General features: G+C 43.1%; 1 protein-coding gene across 1 annotated transcript in view; it reads left to right on the top strand.

Moving 5' to 3' along the window:
• The window catches only part of LOC147684202 (uncharacterized), a gene marked incomplete at its 5' end in the record, with an annotated part of 198,799 nt that extends 195,193 nt beyond the window's left edge, over positions 1-3,606 (top strand). The window contains one exon of the mRNA XM_086942612.1: positions 2,276-3,606. Within this exon, the coding sequence (XP_086798738.1) occupies positions 2,276-2,347 (72 nt within the window). The remainder of the gene's footprint in view (positions 1-2,275) is intronic.
• Between the last annotated feature and the right edge of the window lie 21,006 nt (positions 3,607-24,612).

The following is a 24,612-nucleotide window of genomic DNA, read 5'->3' as shown; positions in this document are numbered from 1 at the left end:
AAGACACATTCAGTGGTGCCCACATTTATCTACTTTTAATTCAGAGCAAAAAACGTCACAGAGTAAGGAGAATATCTTTTTTCAGTTCTAGTCAGGCCAACACAAAGGCTACACTTAAAGAGCCATCAGCCCTCCCTTACTTCACAAGTACTTAAGAGAACCTATGATTTGAAGGCAGGATTGTGGCTTTGTTCAACCCCTGTATTTAAGAGATAAGCATGCACTGTGGGTGCCAGATCAATTTTTATGAGTAATTGCACTTATAATGAATTACATAGAAGATACACATTTTTGTCTAATTAATTCTTTTATATTGATACTCATCTTAATGTAGGATGTCAGAGTGCTTTAAGTTACACACCGGTATCACTACCAAACACTTAATTGTACAAGCGTGCAAACAAAGTTACAAGCGATGTTACTTATGATAATGGGAGTTACAAGGTCGCCCATACTGGTGGTCATTCTATGTTACAGGTGCTTGGTCTGGAGAAACACAAAATCAGAATTTAACATGTAACACAGTGGTTGGCTTTGTATGTACTAACGACACTTTATTACTACCCAAAGGAACCCTTTTGTAGCCACCTTAGAATAACAAAAAAACTAATAAAATAATGGAATTGTACACATTTATTGCAGTCTGCATGCATTGACATGAGTCTGATTTATAGCTCACTGTGCTATATTAGAATGACTGGAAGTTATAAACGACAAGTATCAAAGGATTATTGAGACAAAAGCAGTACCTGAGCGACCTACATAAAATACTAATCTGTGATCAGCATGTTACATGTGCTTTGCAGCAGGCACATTAAACTTCCATGCTTCTTTAAGATGAGCCAAAACTGTGACGAGGCAAAACGCAGCTCCCTCGAGATGGTACAGTCAGTGCCACAGTCTTTCTACCATGATTATGATCCCCAAAAAATTGCATGGTACACAAAGACAGAAGCCTCCACGCCATAATACATTTTGAAATGCAGCTTGTTAGTGCTGAATCAAGTCAGCTAGAACAGAATTACACTCACATTTTTCATTGTTGCCAAAGGGCATATCAGCAAGACCAGGCGATAATTATCGGTAAGCGTTCTTAGCGCTAAGATAATTATTGGCGGCTATCGCTGAATTCTATTGCGGAGATAGTGTGCTATTAGCAACGCTTATCTCCAAAGTGAAAGAATTCCATGCGTTAACTGGAAAACAGTGTGATTATTGCTGGAAAACCAGCGATAATTGCACTGCGACTGGCGACACCTTGCTGAAAGGGCAGGGTGGTCTTAGCCATGTAATCCACCTCCCATTGGATTACATGCTTAAGTCAGAATAAAAGCAGGGGTACAGGAACCTGCGTTAAGTGCGGTTAGTGCTTCTTTTATTGTCGCTAAGAATTGTTAGCGATTCCCTTGATAATTGGAGAAATGTCGTTCAGCTACATTTCTTCAGTAATTTTGAGAAGGAACGCCCACTTTGCATCTCATTCGAGATACAAAGGGAGGCGTAGGGAAAAAGGGTGGTAACATTCAAATATGCATGTTAGCACCCTCTTGTTGATAGGGGGATTTTTTTTATCTCCCCTTTTTTGGCTTTTAAAGCCAAAAAAGCAGAGATAAAACCCTTGCTGATATGCCCCCAAGTTCTTTGCGGCAACATTTTGTAAAAACAGTAATCATACAAGTCTCCTTTTTTATGACTTCACCCCTTGTGACTCCACCCCTTTCTGCTGCCCCACCTCAACCACACCCGATCCTGAATTAAATTGTTTCCATTCCCAGCACCGCCTCCTTGTCTGCCGACACACCTTGGGGGCATGTCTGCTCCGAGTGGACTTTTAACAGTTCAGCGCTTTTATGCTTCTGCTTACATTTTACCCAGAGTTGAAGTAACCATTTCATTCTGCTATAGTCCCAACACACTGATAGGCAAAGCCAAGCTAAGTTTAGTTTCACTTTGTAATTTGGTTAAAATGAATTGCAATTTTAGAAATATTGAAATAGTAGCATTTATGGAGGTGTACAGTTTCCCAAAATATCTTATTTGATCAATTTTCAGATTGCATTTTTACCCATAGCTGGTAGGGCTAATGAGAAAATATAATATATTGACTTAGGCTCTGCTGTGTACTGTAAAAGTACCTCCCCATTGTCCATCAATGTATGAAAGACCTTTGACCTATGACAGTGTCATGTAATTATCCTTTAATTTAAAGCCCTAGCTCGTAGCCAAAGTAACATTAATAATGCGAGTATTAACTGATGATATTTTTTCTTTGCAGGCAAAAATAGGTCGCCCACAAATACTTAATGAAAGTTTATCCAACAACTCAGAAAACAGTTCAGAACAATAAAGGCGTCATGGACATGGCCCTGTAACTGGCTGCTTCCTGGAAGAGTGGCACAGAAATTCACCCCCAACTCTGCAAGGAAAAGACTGTTCTATGTCCCATGACAGTTCTGGCACCGCCTCCCCCCCTCTACTGAAGCGAACCAAGACATGGCTTCGGCCGTTGTTGGATTACTGTGTGTGGACACCGCTCACCACATAGAAGAGAATAAATTATTGCATGCACAGCATTGCACAACGATTTCCAAAATGTAGTGATTTAAAGCGCCTTAGTTCAGTCCTGCCAATATTTTGCCATTTGCATTGTTTGAAGTTTAAAATAATTTGTAAAACTCTAACTTTTGTGCGTTACTGCCTATTGTTTTGGGTTTGATTAATGCCACATATGGTATTGCTCCAGAGATGACCTGGAAAATGTTCAGAAGCATCTGATGAGGCCAACAGTGGTGATCTCTTTGGTACCTGCAGCACTGGACTATGTCGCTCAAGTGCCTCACGATGTGTGGATCTCTGCCACATCACGCCTCCGCGGTGCCGCTCGGCCTTGAGTCTCCACTCTGGATATTGAAACTCATGTGCTCCATTACGTGATCATTTCACTAAGAGCCAATGACTCTAAATGCCTGAGAACTTAATTTGGTTTTATGGATGAACTGCAAAGCTGGAGTGAGAAGCCATAGCCCCCCCCTTTGGACATTGTATAGTGGGAGCTTCTGACACCACAGGAACTGTGTCCACTGATAATACATTCAGGTGAATTAACTCTCTTTATGTAGATTAGATGTCCTTGGTATTGTTATGCTGCAGATAATCATGGGTGTATATGCAACAGCATCTTTGATTGGAGGAATCAACAGTGACATCAAAGTTCAAGGGTAAATCCATGATGATGCTGCTCTCTTACTTTGCTAAACGAGCAATCCCATGGCGTTATTAACTTCCTGCCCAGATATCTGCAGACGCGTTCTTCTTCCTACACGGGTGTCACTTGGTGCGGTGATATTCTGGTGTGCTGCCATATTGTTCTGAAGGCCAGTGTGTCTCTAACACAAAAAGATACATCTCTGGTTCTCCTGTCCTCAGGTGTAGTTGCAAATATTGTTGAAGTATGGGGCCTGAGAATGTTGCACTCTAGAAAACTAAAAAATTGTGGAAATATATTTTTATATGAGTCTTTAGATTAGTGTGTAGGGTCCTTCTATTTATTAATCTTTGCAAACTGGAAGAATTTTAATTTATCTCATAGCGTGGTTGTATATGTCATTGTATGTTCAATACATAGTATTAATAAGTTAATGATTGATCATCTGAAATATTATATATATATGGAGATTATGCCTATCTACTATTTTCAATATATATTTCCTGCCTTTCTATTCATTCAAAGTGCAATAAAATAATATATATTCAATGAAAATAGTGTTTTGATATTGGATAAAAGTTTAGCTTGCAGTTGTTCTGGCTGTACCACATGCTGTGCACCAAAAATTGAATTGCATCTTGACACTTAAATGATAGGTGCTACTTTTATGAAACTTCTGGAGACTTGTTTTATTGAACATGGAAGGTAAAAAGGCTGAGAAGATTTTTTTAGCATGGTAGTGCCCTGTGCCTCCAAATGCATGGTTTCTCTGCCTCATGCAGTGGGAGAACATCAGGGTTTCAGACTCGACAGACTCTCCTGTCAGAAACCTTTGGTCAGACAGCCCGCTCATATAACTTGCCAAGAAAACCATGACAGTACACAACCCCAACATTAGGATCTTGTTCTTGCAGACTTAAAGACTTTGGGGCAGATTTATAAGAAAGTGACGCATCTGCAAAGATGCGTCACTTTTCCCTGCGCCACCCTGAGAAACTCTTGCGCCACCATAGATGCGCCGTATTTACAATATGACACACTATGACTCAAGGATTGACAGATGCGTCAGAAATTCTGCCGCATCTGTTGGGGCAAAAGTCATGCACTGCTGGAGTCGTGTTGTAAGCACGACTCAACTCCAGCAATGCATTTTGAGGCCAATTTCCACTACAATGTGTCACTCCTTACACCTGCTTCAAGCAGGCATAAGGTTTAGACGCAGTGGCGTCCTAGAAGTGATGCTGTGAAATCTTGTAGATTTCACCGCGTCACTTTTACGAGGCTTTCCTGCTTGGAAACACCCACACTGCATACATTATACCTGACACAGGTATAATGTAACGCAGCAGCTATTAAGGGCATGTCTGTGTGCAACATGGCACAGGTGTACATACACAGATGTGCATGTACACAGAAATTACCGATTCTGTAAGTTTTTCAAACCCCTACATACCAATGTCCAAATACCGGTCGGAAACGGCCGAAAATCGGTATTTTCGGCCGTTTCCGACCGGTATTTGGACACCTATATCTGGCCCTATATCCCTGTCTGCCTGGCAGCAACCTTCAATTCAACAGGCGGCCCTCCACCAGGGCGGTAGGTAAAAGCCTCAGCTAAACTGGGTGGCTTGCTGCCACACCCCCACCCTGTGGTCTAAATAACTCCATGAGTCAGCCCTGCCAGGAACTGAGGCTGTGGCCTGGTAATTCCAGCTAGTGCATTTTAGATATGTTTCTATTAGAGGTGTTCATTTTTTCCAAAGTTGAATTTTGGCAAATTTCTAAATTTGTTTCTTAAAAATTTCTTCGCCTTCTCAAGTTTCATAAAGTTGGTAAAGTTTAAAAGAAATAACGGCAAAAATACACTAAAAAAGCCTTTGTGGTAGATAAAACCAGCAGAATACACTCTGTTGAATTTCCCAACAAAATATTCAGCATGAGAAATAACCAAAATGTACAACAGAGTTATATTGTCACAAACCCTTTCTACTTATACATCCATACATTGAAACATACACAATCGCACAGAAGTTAGCTAGGAATTTTTTTTACCACAATCTTCTCTGTGAATTAACTGCATTTCACTGAATGTAAAGTCCCAAGAAAATGGCAAACTCAAATGCTAAATTAAAAACAAATCACAGCATAACAAAATATGTGACATATTTACTAGAAAAAGATGCAGCGCTGCAAGAAATTTTGCAGTGCCGCGCTATGTCATTTAACCCCTTCCGTGCTCGCGTCAGCCAACGGCCGATGCGAGTACTATCTGGCGAGTGCTGCGCACGACCGTTGGCTGAAGCAGGCCCGCCCGCGCAATAGAAATGTCCGCCACGGTAAACGAGTTAAAATATGCTTGGGTGCGCTGTATTTACAAGAATACAGTGCACCCCTGTGTTTTCCTTGCGCTGCGGCTATGAATAGCTGCCAAGCACCAACACAGTCACCCTTGCACCACAGGGTGCCTGCACTGCAGGGATGAATGTTTATATGAACATAAACTATCTTTAAAGAATGAAGCACACATAGAAAGACCAAAAACAAGGAGAAATAAAAGTATTTCTGTTAGAAATGGCGAACTGAAACAAGTTTCATTTGATGTACTAAAATTCTTTGTCGGGGAATTAAGACTTTCTGGGAAAATGCTGATTTTTTTCAAAAAGTTGGTTGTAGGTATTACATGGCAAGATGACATGCAAATTCTTTGATTTTTTTTCTACATGTTTTCAACACATTGTGATAACATTTTGAAACATGCTTGCATTTTGTTATCTGCAGTTTAGATATTTGGCAGAGTTTTCCAATTTTATTCTGTGGCAAATTATGTGCAGTCTTTAAAGCTTAAGTGGAATACAATTTCAGTGTTCCTTAGATCCATCAGTGAGTCTCAAGCAAACATCATTCAGAACTGCAAAAAAAAAATCATTCAGAACTGCAACTGTGAATTATCTTGAAGTAATGGGCAAAAATGCAGACAAAAGTGAAAATTAAACATGGTACCCAGATTGGGCCACAGAAAAGAGAGAATGAGGAAGAACCTCAAATTCCATCATATTGTTTGACAATGATGCATCACATTCCATCGCCTCAAACTACATTTCAGTAAAGATAACAAAACATGAAAAATAGGCATCAAAATCTTTGGGGCAGATTTACAATAACCGGCGCATCCCCAGGGATGCGCCAGTTATTGTGAGCCGCAGCTCCGCCACCCATGGTGCGCCCCATTTACAATGCGGCGCACCATGGGGGAAAAACGGCACAGATGCGTGACACATCTGTGCCGTAAAAGTGGCGCATTGCCGGAGTTGCGTCGCAAGCGCAACGCAGCTCCAGCAATGCTCTGCGGGGCCCTATCTGTCCAACGCTGTATCAAGTCTTACGCCTGCTTCAAGCAGGCGCAGGGTTTTGACGCAGCATTGGCCTAAAAGTGACTGAGTGAAATCATGCAGATTTCACTCAGCCACTTTTAGGAGGCGTTCCTGCGCCGGAACGCCCTCCCCCTGCGCCGGAACGCCTTCATATGGCGCAGGGCTTTACAACGTGACGCATCTCCCGGATGCGTCACGTTGTAAATATCCCACACCATGGCGCATCTTTTGCACCGCCGCTGTGTCACAAAAGTGACGCAATAGCGGCGTAAAAGAGGCGCAAGGGGCTTGTAAATCTGCCCCTTAGTTTTCAACCAAGTGTCTCACACCCGAAATATCTAAATTAACTACAACATACTGGGGCAGCCTCAACAAAACACATATCTTACCACCCATAAATCTGATTATTTGTTAGTTGGCTTTAGATTCATTAAAAAAATTAAGGCTTTTTGTGACCTTAAATTATATTTATTTTATACATTCTGATCACATTGTTCCTCATTTATTGCATTTTGGCGTGGGGCAGCGCAACAAGGCATCTTGCTGGGCAGGAATGAACTGTATTTTGGACTTTCCGTCCGCACTGGCGCTGATTTGGCGGCCTAGTGCCAACGGAGGCACCCTTGCACCATAGTTTTTGTTTTTCACCAGGAAGAGGCACCAGGTATCTTTATCTCTGTCTTCTTATTTCAATCTCCAACAGATTGTTGGTATTGTTGACGGAACTTTAAACCATGCTTTACATTCATTCAGGGTATGTCACTATACTTGAGTAATGCTCAGCTTTTACAAGTATCAGACTAGACCACGGACAGGCAAACTGAACACAAAATGTGGGTTGTGTCAGATATTTGTTTTAATAAAGCACTTTCTTAGATCTCTTTACACCATCCTTCTTTATCCATAATAAATATTTATGTTTTAATCCTTCCTGTATATATCACTTCAATCAGCCTTAAGAAAATCCCATCCATGAAGTAATAACAGCAATATATCTACAAATTGTTACTAAACAATTTTACCTGTAATCAAGGGACTGATAAACAACTGTGTTTGGATGGGTATATTTTTGTGATGCTGATTTGAATTACAAAGAAAATGTTGCTTGCCTGAATGTTTGAAGTTGTTCAATGATTTTAGGGGCATCGTCTCTACACTATAAAAGCAACATAAATTCTCCGGGCTGGGACGCCCCGTTGCTGGGGCAGCCATGCGCAATATAAATACTGAAATATTAATAATAATAATAAATGCTGTATATATTATGGCGTACCAATGGACATACAAATGGACTCAAACAGTTATGGCAGTAGTTATTAATACATGATGCGTGCTCCACTTTTCTGTATTGTTTGCAAAAAAAACCACAAAGATGGCCAGGTAACAACTCTCTTTTCTAAAGAAGGTGAAATTGTTCCTTTCGGGATAACTGTTCAAGCCCTTGTACTCTTGCATCTGGATGGTAGTAACACCCAGTTCCGTCGACTCCCAGACTCCAAATTTCGCCCTTAATGGCACCCTGCACACAGGGGCATGTTACTGCCAGGGCTGCTAAACTATGATGCCATCGGTCCACTCCTGATGGACCTTCATTGGCTCCCCTTACCAAGCAGCACAGTCTTCAAATCTAGCTGCATCATTTACAAGGCAATCATTATCATCATTCCTGCTTCTGTAGCAGATAAGCTCACCATCTCTGGTGGCTCTCGGCACGCCTGCAGTCATGAGGCCAGATTGGAGACTAGGAAGTCTGTAACAACAAAACCCTGTAACAACAAAACCCTCATATGCACCAGGACCTCCCGCTGCTGGTCTAATATAGGTATGAGTTGAGGAACCACCTCCTTATAGAACACTACATCGTTCTCCACTAACAGTCACTGTTACGGACTATGGGGCATATTAGCAAGAAGCTCGTTAAAATTATCGCCATTTTAGTGGCAGCAAACCTCAGTTAAAACGGCGATAATGGGCTTGCTAATATGTGTTATAGAATTCCAATAGAAGCCCAGGTTAGATGTCCTACAAGACACTGTACCCTACTGTCTTTGTTTACATAGCACGATCTGGAGCCAAGGGCATTGGATCACTTAACATGAGCATCAGTTAAATGAAACTGGGTCAGATTAATTTGTTTTAAGCATATAGATTAAGGGCCTGGTTTACAAAAGGCATTCGCACTCGTGGTGGAGGCCAAGCAGTCATAGGGGAGTCTCTGCAATTGGGGCGGAATCTCCACAAGTGCGGAGGCCCTCTGTGGATCAGGCCCTAAGTGATTTGCATAAAACCACAAGATTTTGAGCCAACGCCGAACTCAAACCTGGTCCCCTAGTTCCTAAGTCGGCAGCTGTGGTCGCAATTCCACGTTCACTCCCCTGTTTAAGATGTTTACGTGAAGCACTTTGTGTCAGTGGCATTTCTGTGGCTGTGGCTTGCTGCATTGCCCTGGGTGAAAGTGTGATAAATGTGCCTCCACATCTCTTTTCGAGCAAACAAAGCGCCTTTAAGAGATTAAGGCCAAACTACATCAGACATTGAACAAAATGATGAAGCTAAGTTTATAAGGCCCTGATTCAAACAAGGGAAATTAGCCCTTTCCCCTAGTTCCTAGTTTTAGAACAATAAAGTAGTAATGATCTGAGTGCATTTGCCCTTTACACCTATGCCACTGCACCTACTGCATCACTGATTGACAGTTTCCAGTTGTCTGTGATCCGTCTACCGCAGTGTGCACATCTACACCAATGAGCATCAAATATCTTTGACCCCATATGACATTAAGGCCCTGATTTACATCACCCCGCCGAATAATGTACGTCAGGATTTACTGAGCCACAGTAACCCCGGCTTGTGTACCTTTGTGAGCTGTTTTTAAAAAAAAAAAAGTAACACAATGTATCACAAGCTCAGGCTTACATTTTGTTTTATTGATTTTTATAGCACATTAATCACCTGAGAGGGTTTCCAGGTGCTTGCTTTGTATTACTTTAGCACGGGGAGCATTCCATGGGTGTAGCAGGGGCATTCCCTTACATCCACCGCTGGATTTTGACGCAAACCCAGATTTACTGATGACAGTGAACCGGGGTTTGCATTGAAATGGTGCACCTAACCAGGGCTGGCTTAACAAGCAGAAATATCTTCATTTTACCTTGTTACTTCCTCTTTCTATGTGTGTTGTTTTTGTGCAAGAAGATGTACCTTCCTGCACAAAACAATCCATCCCATAATGCAGCCCTCACACTGGAGTGCAAGGGTCTCTGCATTGGTGCTAGACTGCCTGAAGAGTGCCAGCATAATGAGAAAGCAAAAAGTGCACCAAATCTTAGTACATATGGCATCATTCTGTTCTCCTGCAGGTCAGCAGAAGAGGGTAGGCCCCGTGAATGTACCGCAAGATCCACTTTTCTCCCCGCAGGAAAGTGCAGTTGTCTGCCTTACCTAAGGGCTATCACTGACTTTGTGGTTGGAACTCCTATCCCGCATCGCAACAGGTGCACTTTGACTACATTTGAATGGAAACCCTTTGCTACCTCCTGGGCTCCAAACCTCTGTAGAGTAAGTATTAATCTGGTCCTGAATAAATACCACTGACCCTCCAGGCACCGAGGCATGAGCCATGCTGACCATATTCATCACTCACTGAAGCTATCTCAGTACATTATTACCAATGATAGCTCCCTTTGTTTTACTGTTTCAATGGAACCACTGCTCCATTAAAAAGTTTGTGGGGATCCCTTGGACTCTTAACCACTTATGCACCAACCTACACATACACCCCCTCCCCTGCACTCATCAAATGGCAAAAGATCTCCACAATAGAACCCCAATTGAAAGGCCTATTGGGCATTGCAGTGCTGGCTCGCGACCAGCACCCTACGATGAAGCATGACACCCATCTGGGTGTGTGAGAGCACTCAGATCTGATCACTTGGATCCCCCCAGATCCCTCTAGTTCTTTAATCTGGTCCCGCTGCATGCGCTCTCCCCGCCTCTTCAGAAAGGAGCTACACCCTTCTTTAAACCTTCCTGTCTCAATAAGAGCATGGGTAGTAGACCTAGTTAAACTGCTTCCTGACCCTCCCTTGATTCGTCTATATTTCTGTTCTCTCCATTTCACGCAGCGCAGTAAGTGGCCGAACTGTGTTGTGTTGAGTGAAATGTTAGTAAATCTGGCTCTTTATGTTTGACTCTTTTGAAAAAAAATCCCCTCATCAGCTTCATATCTGCTGCCTAAGGGCTAGGAAAAAGCTAGAAGTTAAAACACATAATTTAAACCTCTCTCTTAGAAGCCTCTTTACTTTTTGTTCCTGCCACTGACATCTTCATCCCAAGTTAAGGGGTGGCAAGTGTAGTGCGGAGTCTACTAGGCAGCGCATGCGCTGTCTGTTACGAGGCAGATTGTGGTTTACCAAGAACATAGTGGGGCTTGGAGCCCGCCCATTGCTTACCATTGGTTGGCATTCCTTGTAACTCTCTGTTGCCTACTCCCTATTAGTGCCCGTGCTTGTTAATCTTGTGTTTGGCAATCCAATCGAACATTGTCTTTTATAATAGCTGCTCTCACTGTTTCCTTTCAAGCACTACTTTTTTCTTTTGTGTATACCTCTCCATGAGAGATGTTTTCGAGCGTCTCCCTCATGTATGACTCTCCCCTTGGACTCTATGGTGCTTTTTATTGCCTGACTACTTTTCCCCGTCCACCTACATGTTGTACTTACCAGTGTGTTTTTCTAATTGCTTTGCCCCGAATATGCCATCAAACAACGCATGCAATTACAATGCATGCAATTACAACGCATGCAATTGCAACATGGTCATTACAACAACGGCGTTGTAACAATGCATACCATTACTCTGAAAGTCGGATCAACGATTTGTTCTAGAGGGGGGCGCTGGATGTTGGAACAGTATCATTTACTATTCCAACTCCAGCCTGTGCAACAGTAGGGAAGGTGTTGGATTTTAAATCCAACACCTTATGACCACTCCGCAAGTCGTTGTTACAACTTGCAGTGTAATGATATTAGTTGTTACAACACAGTCGTTTCATGCGGAGTTCCAGATTAGTGGTAATCGATGTTTACCCTTTGCTTCCACTCACGCTCTCCTTGTTGCTTTTCTCCACTGGTGTTGTTTGCACTCCCGCCCTTCCCCTCTGCTGCTTTAGAATTTCCTGAATAACTCCCCCACCTTTCTTGTGCATCCTATCCTGTGCTGCTTTGGAATGCCCCATCGGGGTCAGCCCTAAATCGGATTGACCGGGACAGTAACCTGGGCATAAAGAACATTTAGGGGGAACATTTACAAGGAATGTGCATAGGGCAGTGTCGCAAATCATTTTGCTGCGCTACCCTATGCCAATTCGAAAGGACAGGAATGCACTGCATTTTCAAGATACAGGGCAGTCCTGTCTTTTCAGCCAGCACTGGCTACCATTCTGCAGCTGTGTGCCAACACGGACTTGTGTTGCTGGCATGATTGTTTTTGTGCTGGAAGGAACAACTTCCTGCACATAAACAATCCCGTGAGGCATTGTCCTCTTCCTATGTGTGCTGCAGAATGCAGAACATATTAAAAGAGGAAGAAATTAAGAGAAATGTAAACATTTCTCCTTGTTACGCCTGATCTAGGGATGCACAAGGTTTTGGCACTGCCCTAGGTATGCCTAGTGTAAACCTGGGCAGTGTCAAATTTCATAGGTGTTGAGTGGGAGCACCCACAGCAGCACCCGTGGCCTCCTTCGTGCAGAGTAGGGCAACGCAGCGACTTGCTCTGCCTTGACTTATATCTACAAGGCCAGGAAAGCCACGCAGGGTGGATTTAAGTGGCCTTGTACATAGGGCTAAGCCATGTGACCCACTGTAACATTAGAAAAAAGGTACGTTCTGGTGGCGCACAGGCTATAAGTATGCCCCATGGTTTTTGTTGTGGGCTCATTGCAGTGTGACGGCAGGAGGAATGAAGAAGATGCGAGGAGGGCGAAGAGGTGCTAATAATTATGCTGAGGTAAATTAAGCACCCGTGCCATTTTTTTGTCGTGCCCATGCATAGTGAGTGTGCCTATTTTGGCACTCAGTCGGAAGCAAAGGCGAGAGGCATTGGCTCTTTGCCATCACAGTGCTTGGAGTGATTTGAGCAATTAAAGCCAGAGCCGGCTGCTAAGCATCCTTCACATTCGAAGATTAACTCATAGCGCACATTTGCATTCATTCAAGGATGCAGGCACCCTGGCAGGAGGGATTTCTTAGCTGTCTGTCCTGCTTCTTCCTTTCACAGCACAGGAGACTCAATTTCAATGAATGAAACTTCAGGTGAAGCATTTCACCGTCCAGGGACTGTTGTATTTTTCCAAAACCAAACGTTTTGTATTCCAGGCAGAAGTGAGGCCTGGGAATACATGCCCCCCTTCCGAGGACTCCCCCCCACCCCCACACACACAAATTGAAGACCTCTGGCTTATCTAATGGTGTTGTCACTAGGGCATTTTATGCTTATTCTATTGGCATGAGGAAATACTTATGTTGGCCTCTAGATGGCAGAGGTGTACAATAAAGACAGTGGAGCTGTGTCTCTAGAGGTGCACTTTTAGTTTATTTAACAGCTCAGAACACTTGTGTGAGCCTTTGTGTGCCCTCAGTTCCAGGAGAGCATCCTTGTCATCAGAGTCCTTATAAATAAATTGTTTTGGAAAGTGCAGACTCTGTAAGCGAAAGCATTTCCATGCGCCTATGTGAATATAAAATGTGAGTTGGAGCTATTTCAGGGGGCTTATTTACAAGCCCATTGCGCCACCGGTGTGTCACTTTTTTGGATGCAGCGGTGGCGCAGTGTGCCCTGCTTATATTTATTTAATTTTTTCCCCACAGTAACTCAATGGACACATACATAAACTGGCAGAGACTTCAAATGGACAATCAATCAATCAATCATAACACTTGTATAGCACGCTACTCACCCGGATGGGTCTCAAGGCACTTGGGGGAAGGGGGCCGCTACTGCTCGAACAGCCAGGTCTTGAGTTGTCTCCTGAAGGGGAGGTGGTCCTGGGTCAGCCGAAGGTGGATGGGGAGGGAGTTCCATGTCTTGGCCGCCAGGTAGGAGAAGGATCTGCTTCCGGCGGTGGCTCTTCGGATGCGTGGTACGGCGGCGAGGCTAGCGGACGGTAGCTGGCGGGTGGGCGTGTGGAAGGTCAGGCGGTCGTTGAGGTACTTGGGGCCCAGGTTGTGGAGAGACTTGTGTGCGTGGGTGAGGAGCCTGAACGTGATCCTCTTGTTGACGGGGAGCCATTGCAGGTTCCTCAGGTGGCCAGAGATGTGGCTGCGTCGAGGGATGTCCAGGATGAGTCGGGCGGAGGCGTTCTGGATGCGTAATCAGAAAACAGCCCCCAGATTCTTAAACCAATATTTTATTTCTTCGCCCCTTTAACAGCATAGAAACTAAACTCTAAATGAAATAAATGATACATCTTTGCCCTCCATCGTTCGAAGGAGGGAGGTTCAACCTGTAACCAATGAGTCGCAATACACAGTAGGGTGTTGTAATGGTTAATTCCTCTCTTCTTTCTTTACATCATCTTCCTAAATCTACTATTGAAACTAATACAGGAACTACTTGGAATTTACCACCTGGTCTACAACTTGGATTATTTACTTAGAACATTTTGGCGACGTTTGGACTCTTGAACCTACAGATTTTGGATTTTCTTTTACAAGGAACATTGAAACTGCAACTAAAGTATTATAATTTACAAATTGCAAGCTTCAAGCATCTAGGTGAATATTCAAATGCTACTTAAAGAACCTGGCAGTCCCAGCCCCACCAGTGACCTTGTTACCGGTCAGCCTCCAACTCGGGCGTGCCAGACCTGCATCTTTCATGTGATTCATGCCTTTTTGTTTAACAATTATTATATGTTCAACTGCGTTTAATTTATTTGGATTAGCACCTTTCATTTATTCAATATTCAACCAGTGTGAGACATTTATACCTGCATTTGGGAAGTTCTACAGAGACTGACAGCATGTGTTATGCTGAAGAAATCTTACTTTCAACCACCAGTGTTTTACTTATACCGAGGTGTCATTTATTATACAAATGTTCTAAGTAAATAATCCAAGTTGTAGACCAGGTGGTAAGTTCCAAGTAGTTCCTTTATTAGTTTCAATTGTAGTTGTAGAAGATGAAGGTAGGATGGTAAATAAGATAGAAGTAAGATAGAAGTATAGGTGTATAGCCCCCCCAGGAGCAGTCTCCCTCTGCTCAGCCTCTCATCCTCCAACTGACGCTCTCCACCAGTCCACACGCCAACATTCCATGACATCATACAGCATTCTCCAGCCATGCAGGCTGAACAGAAGAGAGAGGATTGATGTAAAGAAAAAAGAGAGGAATTAACCATTACAACATAGGGCAACAGTCATTGCTATAAAAATAAAATGTCTATATACTTCCGGTCCAATACCTAAAAGCATCATTATAGGTGGTATACCAATTTGAGCCCCTATAACTCTAGACAAAAGTTTCTCAATATGATTAATATAATTTGTCAAGCAACCACACGAAAAAAATATGCAACATATCTGCATTGTCCCCCCTACACCGAAAACATTTCCCATCTTGCCCAATCCACCATGTTCGCATACGTGCTGGCGTAGAAGGTAATAAAAGTTTTAAACCATTGTGCTTTCAAATTTGCAGACAACAAGGTCTCTCTGGATCTAATGATAGCATCCTTTAAACATACATTATCAATACCGAAAGTCATAGCTCATTTAACATTATGTTTGTCCAGGTCATCCTTTCTAAATGACAACAATGATTGATACATCTGCCCAATTTTAACCTGACGTTGGACAGCAATAACTATTGTATTTGGGTCAGATCTGATTCCGAAAAATAAAGGGGCATATTACCAAGCAAAAGCGATAATTATCGCTATTGCTTGGTTAGAGACAAAAAATTATCGCTGACCTGCGGCGATTTTTATCGCAAATAAACCTTGGTATTACCAAGGTTTATCGCAAATGCGATAAAAACGGCCGCGAGGCATGAATATCGCTGAAAAGTCAGCGATATTCATGCATTACCGAGCTAATGCTCTTAGCCATGTTATCCACCTCCCATTGGATAACATGGCTAAGAACTGCTCAGGGCAGGTGTTAGCTTTTGGAGATATTCGCGCTTAGCGCAAATATCTCCAAAAGTTGGTAATAGGAGATAGCGATGTTAGCGACTGTTTCCAGTCGCTAACATCTTGGCACGCCCACTTTGCATGTCATTAGTGATAAATATCACTGACATGCAAAGCGGGGCCCAAGATGGGCGCTATCTCCTACTAGCTGTCGCTAACTGGAGTTAGCGACAGCTAGGTAATAGGGAGATAATTTTATCTCAGCTTAAAATCTCTAAACTGAAGAAACTTAAAAAATGTATTTTTAGGCAAATTATACTGTCGAGATAGTTCTTCATAAGACAACAAAGACCCATCATTATCAAAGAAATCACCAAGTTGGACAATGCTTTTTACCCTCCAGCCCGCAGCTGTAGTATCCCAGAAGATAAGAGGAAGAAGTTTTACGACATTTGTTGGGGTACAACGAGGCAATTTCTCAATTGAACAGAGCTTCCTTATTCTTTTCCATACATTGAAGGCTGATATCAGCACCTTAAACATTGTACGCTTGTAATAGCTACCGTCGATTTGCTTAAAATGGCACTGACGTGCCTCAGGGCCCAACAAAATCTGAAATATGGACGGGGCCTCCGCATTATTACCAATATCTTCCACGTTAATAAAATGCCCATTTTTAACAAGAAACAAGCGTAGAAATAAAGAGCAAAATCTGGAATAGCGAGCCCCCCCATTCAGTTGGTAAAGACAAAAATCTCATGGCTCGCCGGGTTTACCCGGAGCCCAAAGGAACTTAGAGCAGATAGACTGTAAGGGGCTGATTTACAGAACTAACTTAAGACAAAGTCCTAAACTTACTACTTTTGGTATTCACAGAAGTTAGGATTTTGTCTTAAGTTTGTCTTAAGACAAACTTAAGACAGACTTAAGACAGACTTAAGACAAAATCCTATCTTAAGTCTGTCTTAAGTCTGTCCTAAGTCTGATTAAGTTTGTCTTAAGACAAAATCCTAACTTCTGTGAATACCAAAAGTAGTAAGTTCAGGATTTTGTCTTAAGTTAGTTCTGTGAATCAGGCCTAAGTGCTGCAGTTGGGCCACATAAACGTCCAGTGATACCGCTCTAAAAACATACAAAACCTTGGGTAAGACATTCATTTTAATAATATTGGTTCTGCCAATCACTGTGAGATGCAATCTAGACCCCTTATCTAATGTATCCGGAATACTGCATAGTAGCGAGGTCCAATTAACATTTACCAGTTCTTGCATAGGCGATCAGATTCAAATACCCAGATACGTCGCTTCTTTCACTGCATGATAATCATCCATTGTCACGTGGTCAATAATTAAAACATGTGTCTTAGTGACATTTAATTTATACCCTGAAACCCGTCCAAATGACAGAGCAAGCCGCTCAATCTCTTGGAGTAATAGTAGAGGATCAGACGTAGTTACTGCGATATCATCTGCGTACGCAAACACTGAGTAGGGTACGTTATGAACCTTGAAAGGCTTAATCAAAGCATTATTCCATAATTGTTCAATGAACGGATTTATGTAGAGCGCAAACAGCAGTGATAAGCAAGGGTACCCCTGCCTTGTGCCCCGAGTAATATTGACCGTTTTGGAGAGTAGACCCATTGAAGCAATTTTGGTGACCGGTGAAGTGTACAAAACTTGTAGGGCTTTTTTAAACCATTTACCAAAACCCATTTGTAACATCAATTCCCACAAGTAAGCCCACTCCACACGGTCAAACGCCTTTTATGTGTCCAATAATATTAGGCCTAGGTACCACTTTTCCGTCTGCGCTACATCAAACAACGTCACCACTTTATTGGCATGTGCTACCGTACTGCGTTCAGGAATAAAGCCATGCTGATTCTGGGACACTAATGGAGTAATAACTTGAGACAGTCAGGTAGCTAAAATCTTAGAATACATTTTCCCATCACTGTTCATTAATGAAATCGGCCTATATGAGCCCACTAGCTCAGGGTCTTTCCCTTTTCTACCAAAAACCACAATAGTAGCTTCTGCCCACGATTTAGGGGCGAATCCATTCTGTGCTGCCCTAAATGTGCGTAGCATGTCGTGTTTAAATACACTAAAAAACTGCTTATAAATTTCTGCCGGAAGTTTATCGGGTCCGGCAGCATTCCCCAGAGCTAATCCAATAACAGCTGCCTCCAACTCTTCTATACTAATTGGTCTATCTAACATCTCCCTTTCGCTGAGCTCAAGTTTTGACATAGGCCAATCCACAGATTGTAGGTGAATGAACTGGAGGATAACTGTTGAGTATACAAATCTGAATACAACTGATGGAAAATTGCTAAAATCCCATGGGGATCCATGCAGACTGTCCCAGCGTTATCCTTCAACCCACCAATACGACGCCCGGATTCTTACATGCGCAAACGAAGCACCAAACACTGGCCCACAGTTTTGCCAAATTTGTGTATTTGTTTTTGATGGACCAAATATTTCCTGGCATTATCCACGTTCCAGACCCCCTTAATTCTGGACCTCGCTAGCTCTGCAGCTTCCTCTAGCTCTTGTATATTATCTGCCTGTGCAGTGACCCCCTGAATTAATTTATTTTCCACGTCTCTCAAACTCGAGTACAATTCCAACATCTCCTGCTTTTTCTTTCTGCTCTGATAACTAACATAACTTAATACCTCACCTCTAAAACATGCCTTAAATGAGTCCCATACTATTGCATGCTGCGTAGAATACCTATTTATAGAAATAAAATACTTAATCCATTCAGACATATGTCCCTGAAAATCTTCATTCAAACATAATTTCCGGTCAAAAGAAAATATTTTGGCCGGAAATAAAAGGACAGACACAGGAACCCAGAGCACAATTGGAGAATGGTCAGACGCCACCGCCATTAGTGAAGCTGATAGAAAAAAAATATTTAAGCGTGCAAACTTTTTGTGGTGTAAAGAATAATAAGTATATCCCGGATCTACAGAATTTAAATGACCCCAAGCATCTACTAATCCATGATCTTTTACCAAGTTATACAAAGCTTTAAACACTTTTGGCTTACGACCCTTATAGTGCCGAGGTCCCATCTGCAGATCTCCAATGGATAAGGCTATATTAATGTCTCTACAGACTATTAAAGGTGTCCCCTACATCGCTAATTCTGTATTTAGCTCTATAAGCACTGACGCGTCGTCCAAATTAGAGCCATATATTGTGCAGAGGGTATATTTAATATCCCCTATCAGAAACTCAATGATGGCCGATCTGCCTGCTTTATCCGCTAAACTGAGGCCCACAGTGATCAAATTAGATTTGGCTAAAATCACTACCCCCTTAATCAATGATGGTTGTTGTGAAGCCACTACTAAAGAATACCCCAATGTTTCTAAAATTGTCCGCTGTGACCAAGGTATGTGTGTCTCTTGGAGACATACCAAATCTGGATAAAAGCTATGCAGCTCTGCTGAAACTCTATTTCTTTTATGCCAATTATTGAGACCACAAACATTTAATGAGCAAATCCTTACCCCCTTAACCATCATAGAAATAACTTAGCTGTTTTACTGTTTGTATAAGCTTTATTCGAGACAGTTCTCATAAAAGCACATAAAATCAAAACAGTTACACAAAAATACATAGTTACAGAATAAAAATTCATTAAAAATGGAGTACAGCTCATACTACATTTACTTATAAGAACCATTTATACCAATAATATTACATAAAACCTTGTTAAAAGGAATACCTGATTACCTGCTACCCCCCAAGGACCGTCGTCTAATTGCCCAAGCCCAGCCCAGGTATTTGGCTACCCCTATGACTATCGAATCCTGGTTTGTTGTACGTAGGATTCTTAAAGCCACTGCACTGTCTCGTGTCCCCAGGTTTTTACATACCGGCGAGAGCCATTTTCTCCTCGGATTTGCGTAAGCTTGGCATACGAAGAGGAAATGACCTATGCTCTCCTCGGCATTTTCGCATGCTGGACATAAGTTGTTGGTGGGTCTTTGCCAGCCAGATGTCAGTTTCTTAAGGGGGATAGAGCCTGATCTTAACTGGAAGACAAGTTTCCTGTCCATAGGTACCGTGATGTTATCCCAGTAATTTTCTAGGACAGGGAGGATTTTTGTCTCCAGGAAGCGACCAGACATAGAGTCAGCCCTGGTGTCTTTCAGCATCTTACCACCCACCCAATCCCAGTATTGTTCTTTGAGGGCTTCTTTACTAGGGAAGATTTCTCCCTTGGGGTTGTTCCAAAGGTTTGCAAACCCTAAGTTTACTAGCATGGTCTTTAGGTGTTTTAACCATTTTATCTTATGGAAGATATCTTCCTTGATTATCCATAGAAAACCCTCTGCATATTGTCTTATTTCTGGAGTCGTCCAAAGGCGTCTCCAGTAGAGGACTGGGCGCAATCGGGCTCTGTCTACAATGGTACGTCTACCCAGCTCCAAAAACAATGGGATTAGGGGGGTGCTCTGTGGGAGTCCTGTAATCCCTCGCATGAACTTGTTCTCGGAAGTCTGAAGAGCCACTAGACTATCCCAAGCCCATAGCTCCGCACCATATAAAGTGGCACCCAAAACCTTCGCATCATACACTGTTATTGCGGGTTTTATAGGTTTTGTTTTAGATTTGCGATGTTCCCCCCTTAGAGCACCTGAAAGCTGCTGGTGCTTTAAGACCACTTTATCCACATGATGCGTCCAGCCAATGCCCTCTGCGATGTGTACTCCCAAATACGTAAATTCAGTGACAATGTCTAGCCTGCTGCTATTTAAGGTTACCTTGGGATAACTCCTACGTCCTGTGGAAAAGGCCATTAGTTTTGTTTTTCCCACATTTACCTCTAGCCCATGCTCCATGCAAAAAGCATCGAAAATGTTTAATGCACGTTGCAGCCCCATGGGGATCTTAGACAGGATAAGAGTGTCGTCGGCGAACATCAGGATCGGAACCCTGGTGTCCGCTAACGATGGGGCATCTACACTAGCCTTCAACATTCTCTCGACGATCCCGTTAATAAATAACGAGAAAAGTAGAGGGGCCATGGAACAGCCTTGTCGGACTCCCCTTTCCACAGGGAAATCCGCTGTTGTCTCCCCGCTTCCACCCCACTGGACTCTAGCGAAGTTGGATTCGTGCAGTCGCATGATTAATGTTAGCAGATCAGCAGGAATCCCCAGCTTTTGGAGAACCGACCATAGCTTGTACCGGGGGACTAGGTCAAACGCCGCCCGCAGGTCGACAAACGCGACATACAGGCAGCCCCTTCCCAGTACAACGGTCTTCCACCGCAATATGGTGAAGCGGAAGACCTGATCAATGGTACTGGTTTCTCGCCTGAATCCCGCTTGATATGGGGAGAGGGCGTTGTTGTCTTCTACCCAGTCCATAAGCTGGTTTGTTACCATTCTCCCAACTACTTTCTGTATGGTGGCTATTAAACTTATAGGCCTATAATTAGCAGGCAGTGAGCGATCACCCTTCTTGTGGATGGGGATAATGGTTGCACCCTTCCAAATGTCTGGGACCACTGCCCCCTTCACTAGGGCATTTGCTACAAGGAGGGTATATCTCGCCCATCTAGTTACGTCGTGTTTGAAAATATCAGGGGGAATACCATCTGGACCTGGCGCCCTCCCGCATTTCGCGGAACCAATGGCAATTTCCGCTTCTCTGAGGGAGAATAGATCATCAGTTGCATAAACCGGTATTATACTGTCAGCTGCCACGGGATGGTTACTTTCCGCATACTGTGGTCCAAAATAATCGACCCAAGCTTCCTCTGCTACATTATTATCTGGCTTCGCAGGACCCGCTCCACTACCCCACTTGATAATTTTCCAGAATAACATTGAGTCTTTGTTATCAGAGGCCTCTTTTAATTCGGCCCAGTGGTCTTCGTCCCATTTCTTTTTGGCACGATAGATGGCTAGTTTGTACAGTTTCCTATTCTTTATCACTGCAGCGCGATCCCTATTCCTTATGGCTTGTCCCAGGTCCAGTCGTGCTGTTCTACAGTGATTGTCAAACCACCTGCCCACTTCCTTAGCTTTCTTCCCTTTCCTTTTTTTAATAAAAAAACATGGTCTCAGAAGGGAGAATAACTTATTGTGGATTTCAGTGATGCCACTGTCCCCTGGAACCACTGGAACCGCTGCTTCAATCGCGGAAATTGCACTATCAACCTTGTTATTGATGTAAGTCATAGTGGCCTCATTTGCCAGTACCTTGGGCCATTTTAACCTGCGCTCATCGTTACTCATAACAGGGGGTTTCGTCGTATGTCTCTATAGGGTTTCCTGAACCAGTATTCCACCACCTATGGGTCACACATAGGGGGTTGTGGTCACTTTCAACCTGGGGCCTAACAGCCATATCAACAACCCCGTTCCACAGCTGAAGACTACACAATATGTAGTCAATTCGGTTCCTATTGATACCATTGTCAAAAGTATAGCTGCCCTCCTTGTCCCCGGGTGTCCTCCCATTCAGTGCTCTTAAACCATGTTCCATACAAATTCCATTTAGTAATAAGATCTCTTTTGTCCATCGCTTCACAGGTTTTAAGCCTAGAGATGGTACTCCCCAGAGATTGTCCTCTTCACTCTCCAGGCGGTCATTTGTACAGTCCAAAGGTTCAAAAGTCCTGTTTAGGTCCCCAACAATTATCATTACACTTTCCTGGGAATTGGCCTCTATGGCAGCAGACAACAGCTCAATAGTGGGTAAATTGGTTACATTGTTACCTCTCACATAGACATTGTATAAATCTATTGGTTGGCCCTTAGCTACGGAGATTCTTAATGCTCAATATTTCCCAGGTCCAGCATTTTGATGTTAATGTGCAGGTCCTGTCTAACCCAAACAGTTAGTCCTCCCTTGGGCCGCCATCTTCACCCTTTTGAAGCTGGTATACAATAATTCAAGTAACCTAGGCAAAAGAGGGGGTCGCAAGCCCAGGTTTCTTGGAAACAACAAATGTCAAAGCCACTTATAAAATTCACCCAGGATTGGGAATCCAACTTGCTAGCCAACCCGGCGACATTCCAAGATAAAAGTGTACCAATATCGGCATTTGTCCCGTCTCGAGCATTAGTGGATGGGAATGCTTGGGCTAACATTGGGCTTTCCATAGGACTGGTCAGCCTTTCTAAGACATCTTTTGAATCGACAGTCAAGTCAACTGTTGCTGGGTATGTTATCATGACATTTGTATTTGGGGTTCCCAGTCTTAAACCACCTTCTTCAGCCAAACCCCCCGTCTCGATATTGTTGACCGATAGATTTGTAACAATGGTATTACCACAAACATCACATGACCCTTTTGGCTCGTTCATAATCCCACCTGTGCTATCTGTACTAGTTTGTCAATATCCCCATCCCGGGTCCAGCCATCCTACATGGGGGTTGTAATATGTATGTAAGGTATGATTATGACCAACAGGAGGAGGTGGCAAAGGATTGACTGGCCATGATACAGTAGGGGGGATTAAGGGTTCATTGAGTAGACTAGTCGTTACACTTGTGGGTCGGGGGTAAAAAAAGGTAAGGTCCACAATACCAATACCACCCTTGTTTGTTCCCCATCCCTGCCTAGTTATCCATCCCACCACCCTTGGGTCTTGAAAATTAACCAAAATACAATCCCCCCCCAAGGTTTTTGGTGTGTATCCCATCCAGTCTATTCTCCTTGCCCCTATTATTAGCCCGTCGATATCACCAGGCAGAGGACGGTTTTCCTTTAACCAGTGCATGGTCTTGTTTTTAAGCATCTGGAATGTTTCTCTCTGTCCTGTGGGTAGTGGTGGTACATTGATAAGAACTGCCACATAGGGGAAGGAGTCTGGGGTGAGATTAATTGGGGGGTTTCTATGGGGTGGCTTTGCCAAGGGCGGTGGGATAGATTTGGGAACTTGGGGGACATGTTGGGGGGCAGGCTTCTGCGCCTGTTGTTTGTTATTTGTTTGGGACGATACTAAAGTTTTACCTGTCGATGGGCATACGTTAGCCCTATTTCCTCCCCCCGGGATGTTTGGAGCTATCTGTGTGTTATTAATTACATTTACAGGTGTTGGTACTTTACCCACTTGGTGACACGATGTAGCCTCAGCATTCACAGCGGCCGGTAGATTTTGTGTCTGGGGTATAGTGGGCTGTGTAAGATGTGTTATAGTCGACTGAGATGATTCAGAACCAGCGGTCGCTCTCTCAGCTCTACCTAAGGTTTTTACAGTAGCTTTGGCTGTGGGTTTGCTTTGTTTGAGAGGTAAAGGAGAGCTATTTCTGGGGTTTCTTCCCTTATCCTGGATAACAGGGTTGTTAACGACCTGAGGGTTTATGTTGGCTTCCACCCTATTTGCTTTAATCGGGGATTTTGTAGAATAGAAATTGTCTAATGTTATCTGTTCAAAATGGTTTAGCCTATCTGCAAGCTTGGCAATTCTATCCTCAATAGGGGTAAGTAGTAGTCTAAACAATTTTTCCAATTCTGGGAGTACATTTGCAAGTGATAGAGCATTTTCTTTACATGATACATTGGAGACAGTACAAGAATTGTCCACTTTGTCTTGGCTATCCAGGGATACAAGAATCGTGGGTGTGACACTTTCTGTACTTTGAACTTGTTCGGTAACAACCTTTCCAATGTTCACGAGTTTGTGTAGCTTCCTGAGTTTTTGTGGGGGTTTGACCACCTTTTTACATTTTTTTACAGAAGCTGGTCGTTTCCTTTTGGACCCGATTTTGGGATGGGCCAATGTAACCTGGAGACCAGAGTCAGGGTGCAGTGTTGGTTGGGATTTACTGCCACATGGATTATTTGAATCTGTCGCAACACACTTATTTATTTTTTCAGCCTGAGCCTCAAAATGTTCCTTTGTAACTGGGAGGTTC

Source organism: Lissotriton vulgaris, chromosome 11 (genome assembly GCF_964263255.1).
Source record: "Lissotriton vulgaris chromosome 11, aLisVul1.2, whole genome shotgun sequence".
In the NCBI taxonomy this organism is placed as follows: domain Eukaryota; kingdom Metazoa; phylum Chordata; class Amphibia; order Caudata; family Salamandridae; genus Lissotriton; species Lissotriton vulgaris.
Note: the sequence above shows the minus strand (reverse complement) of the source record. Positions and strands in the feature narration are given on the sequence as shown.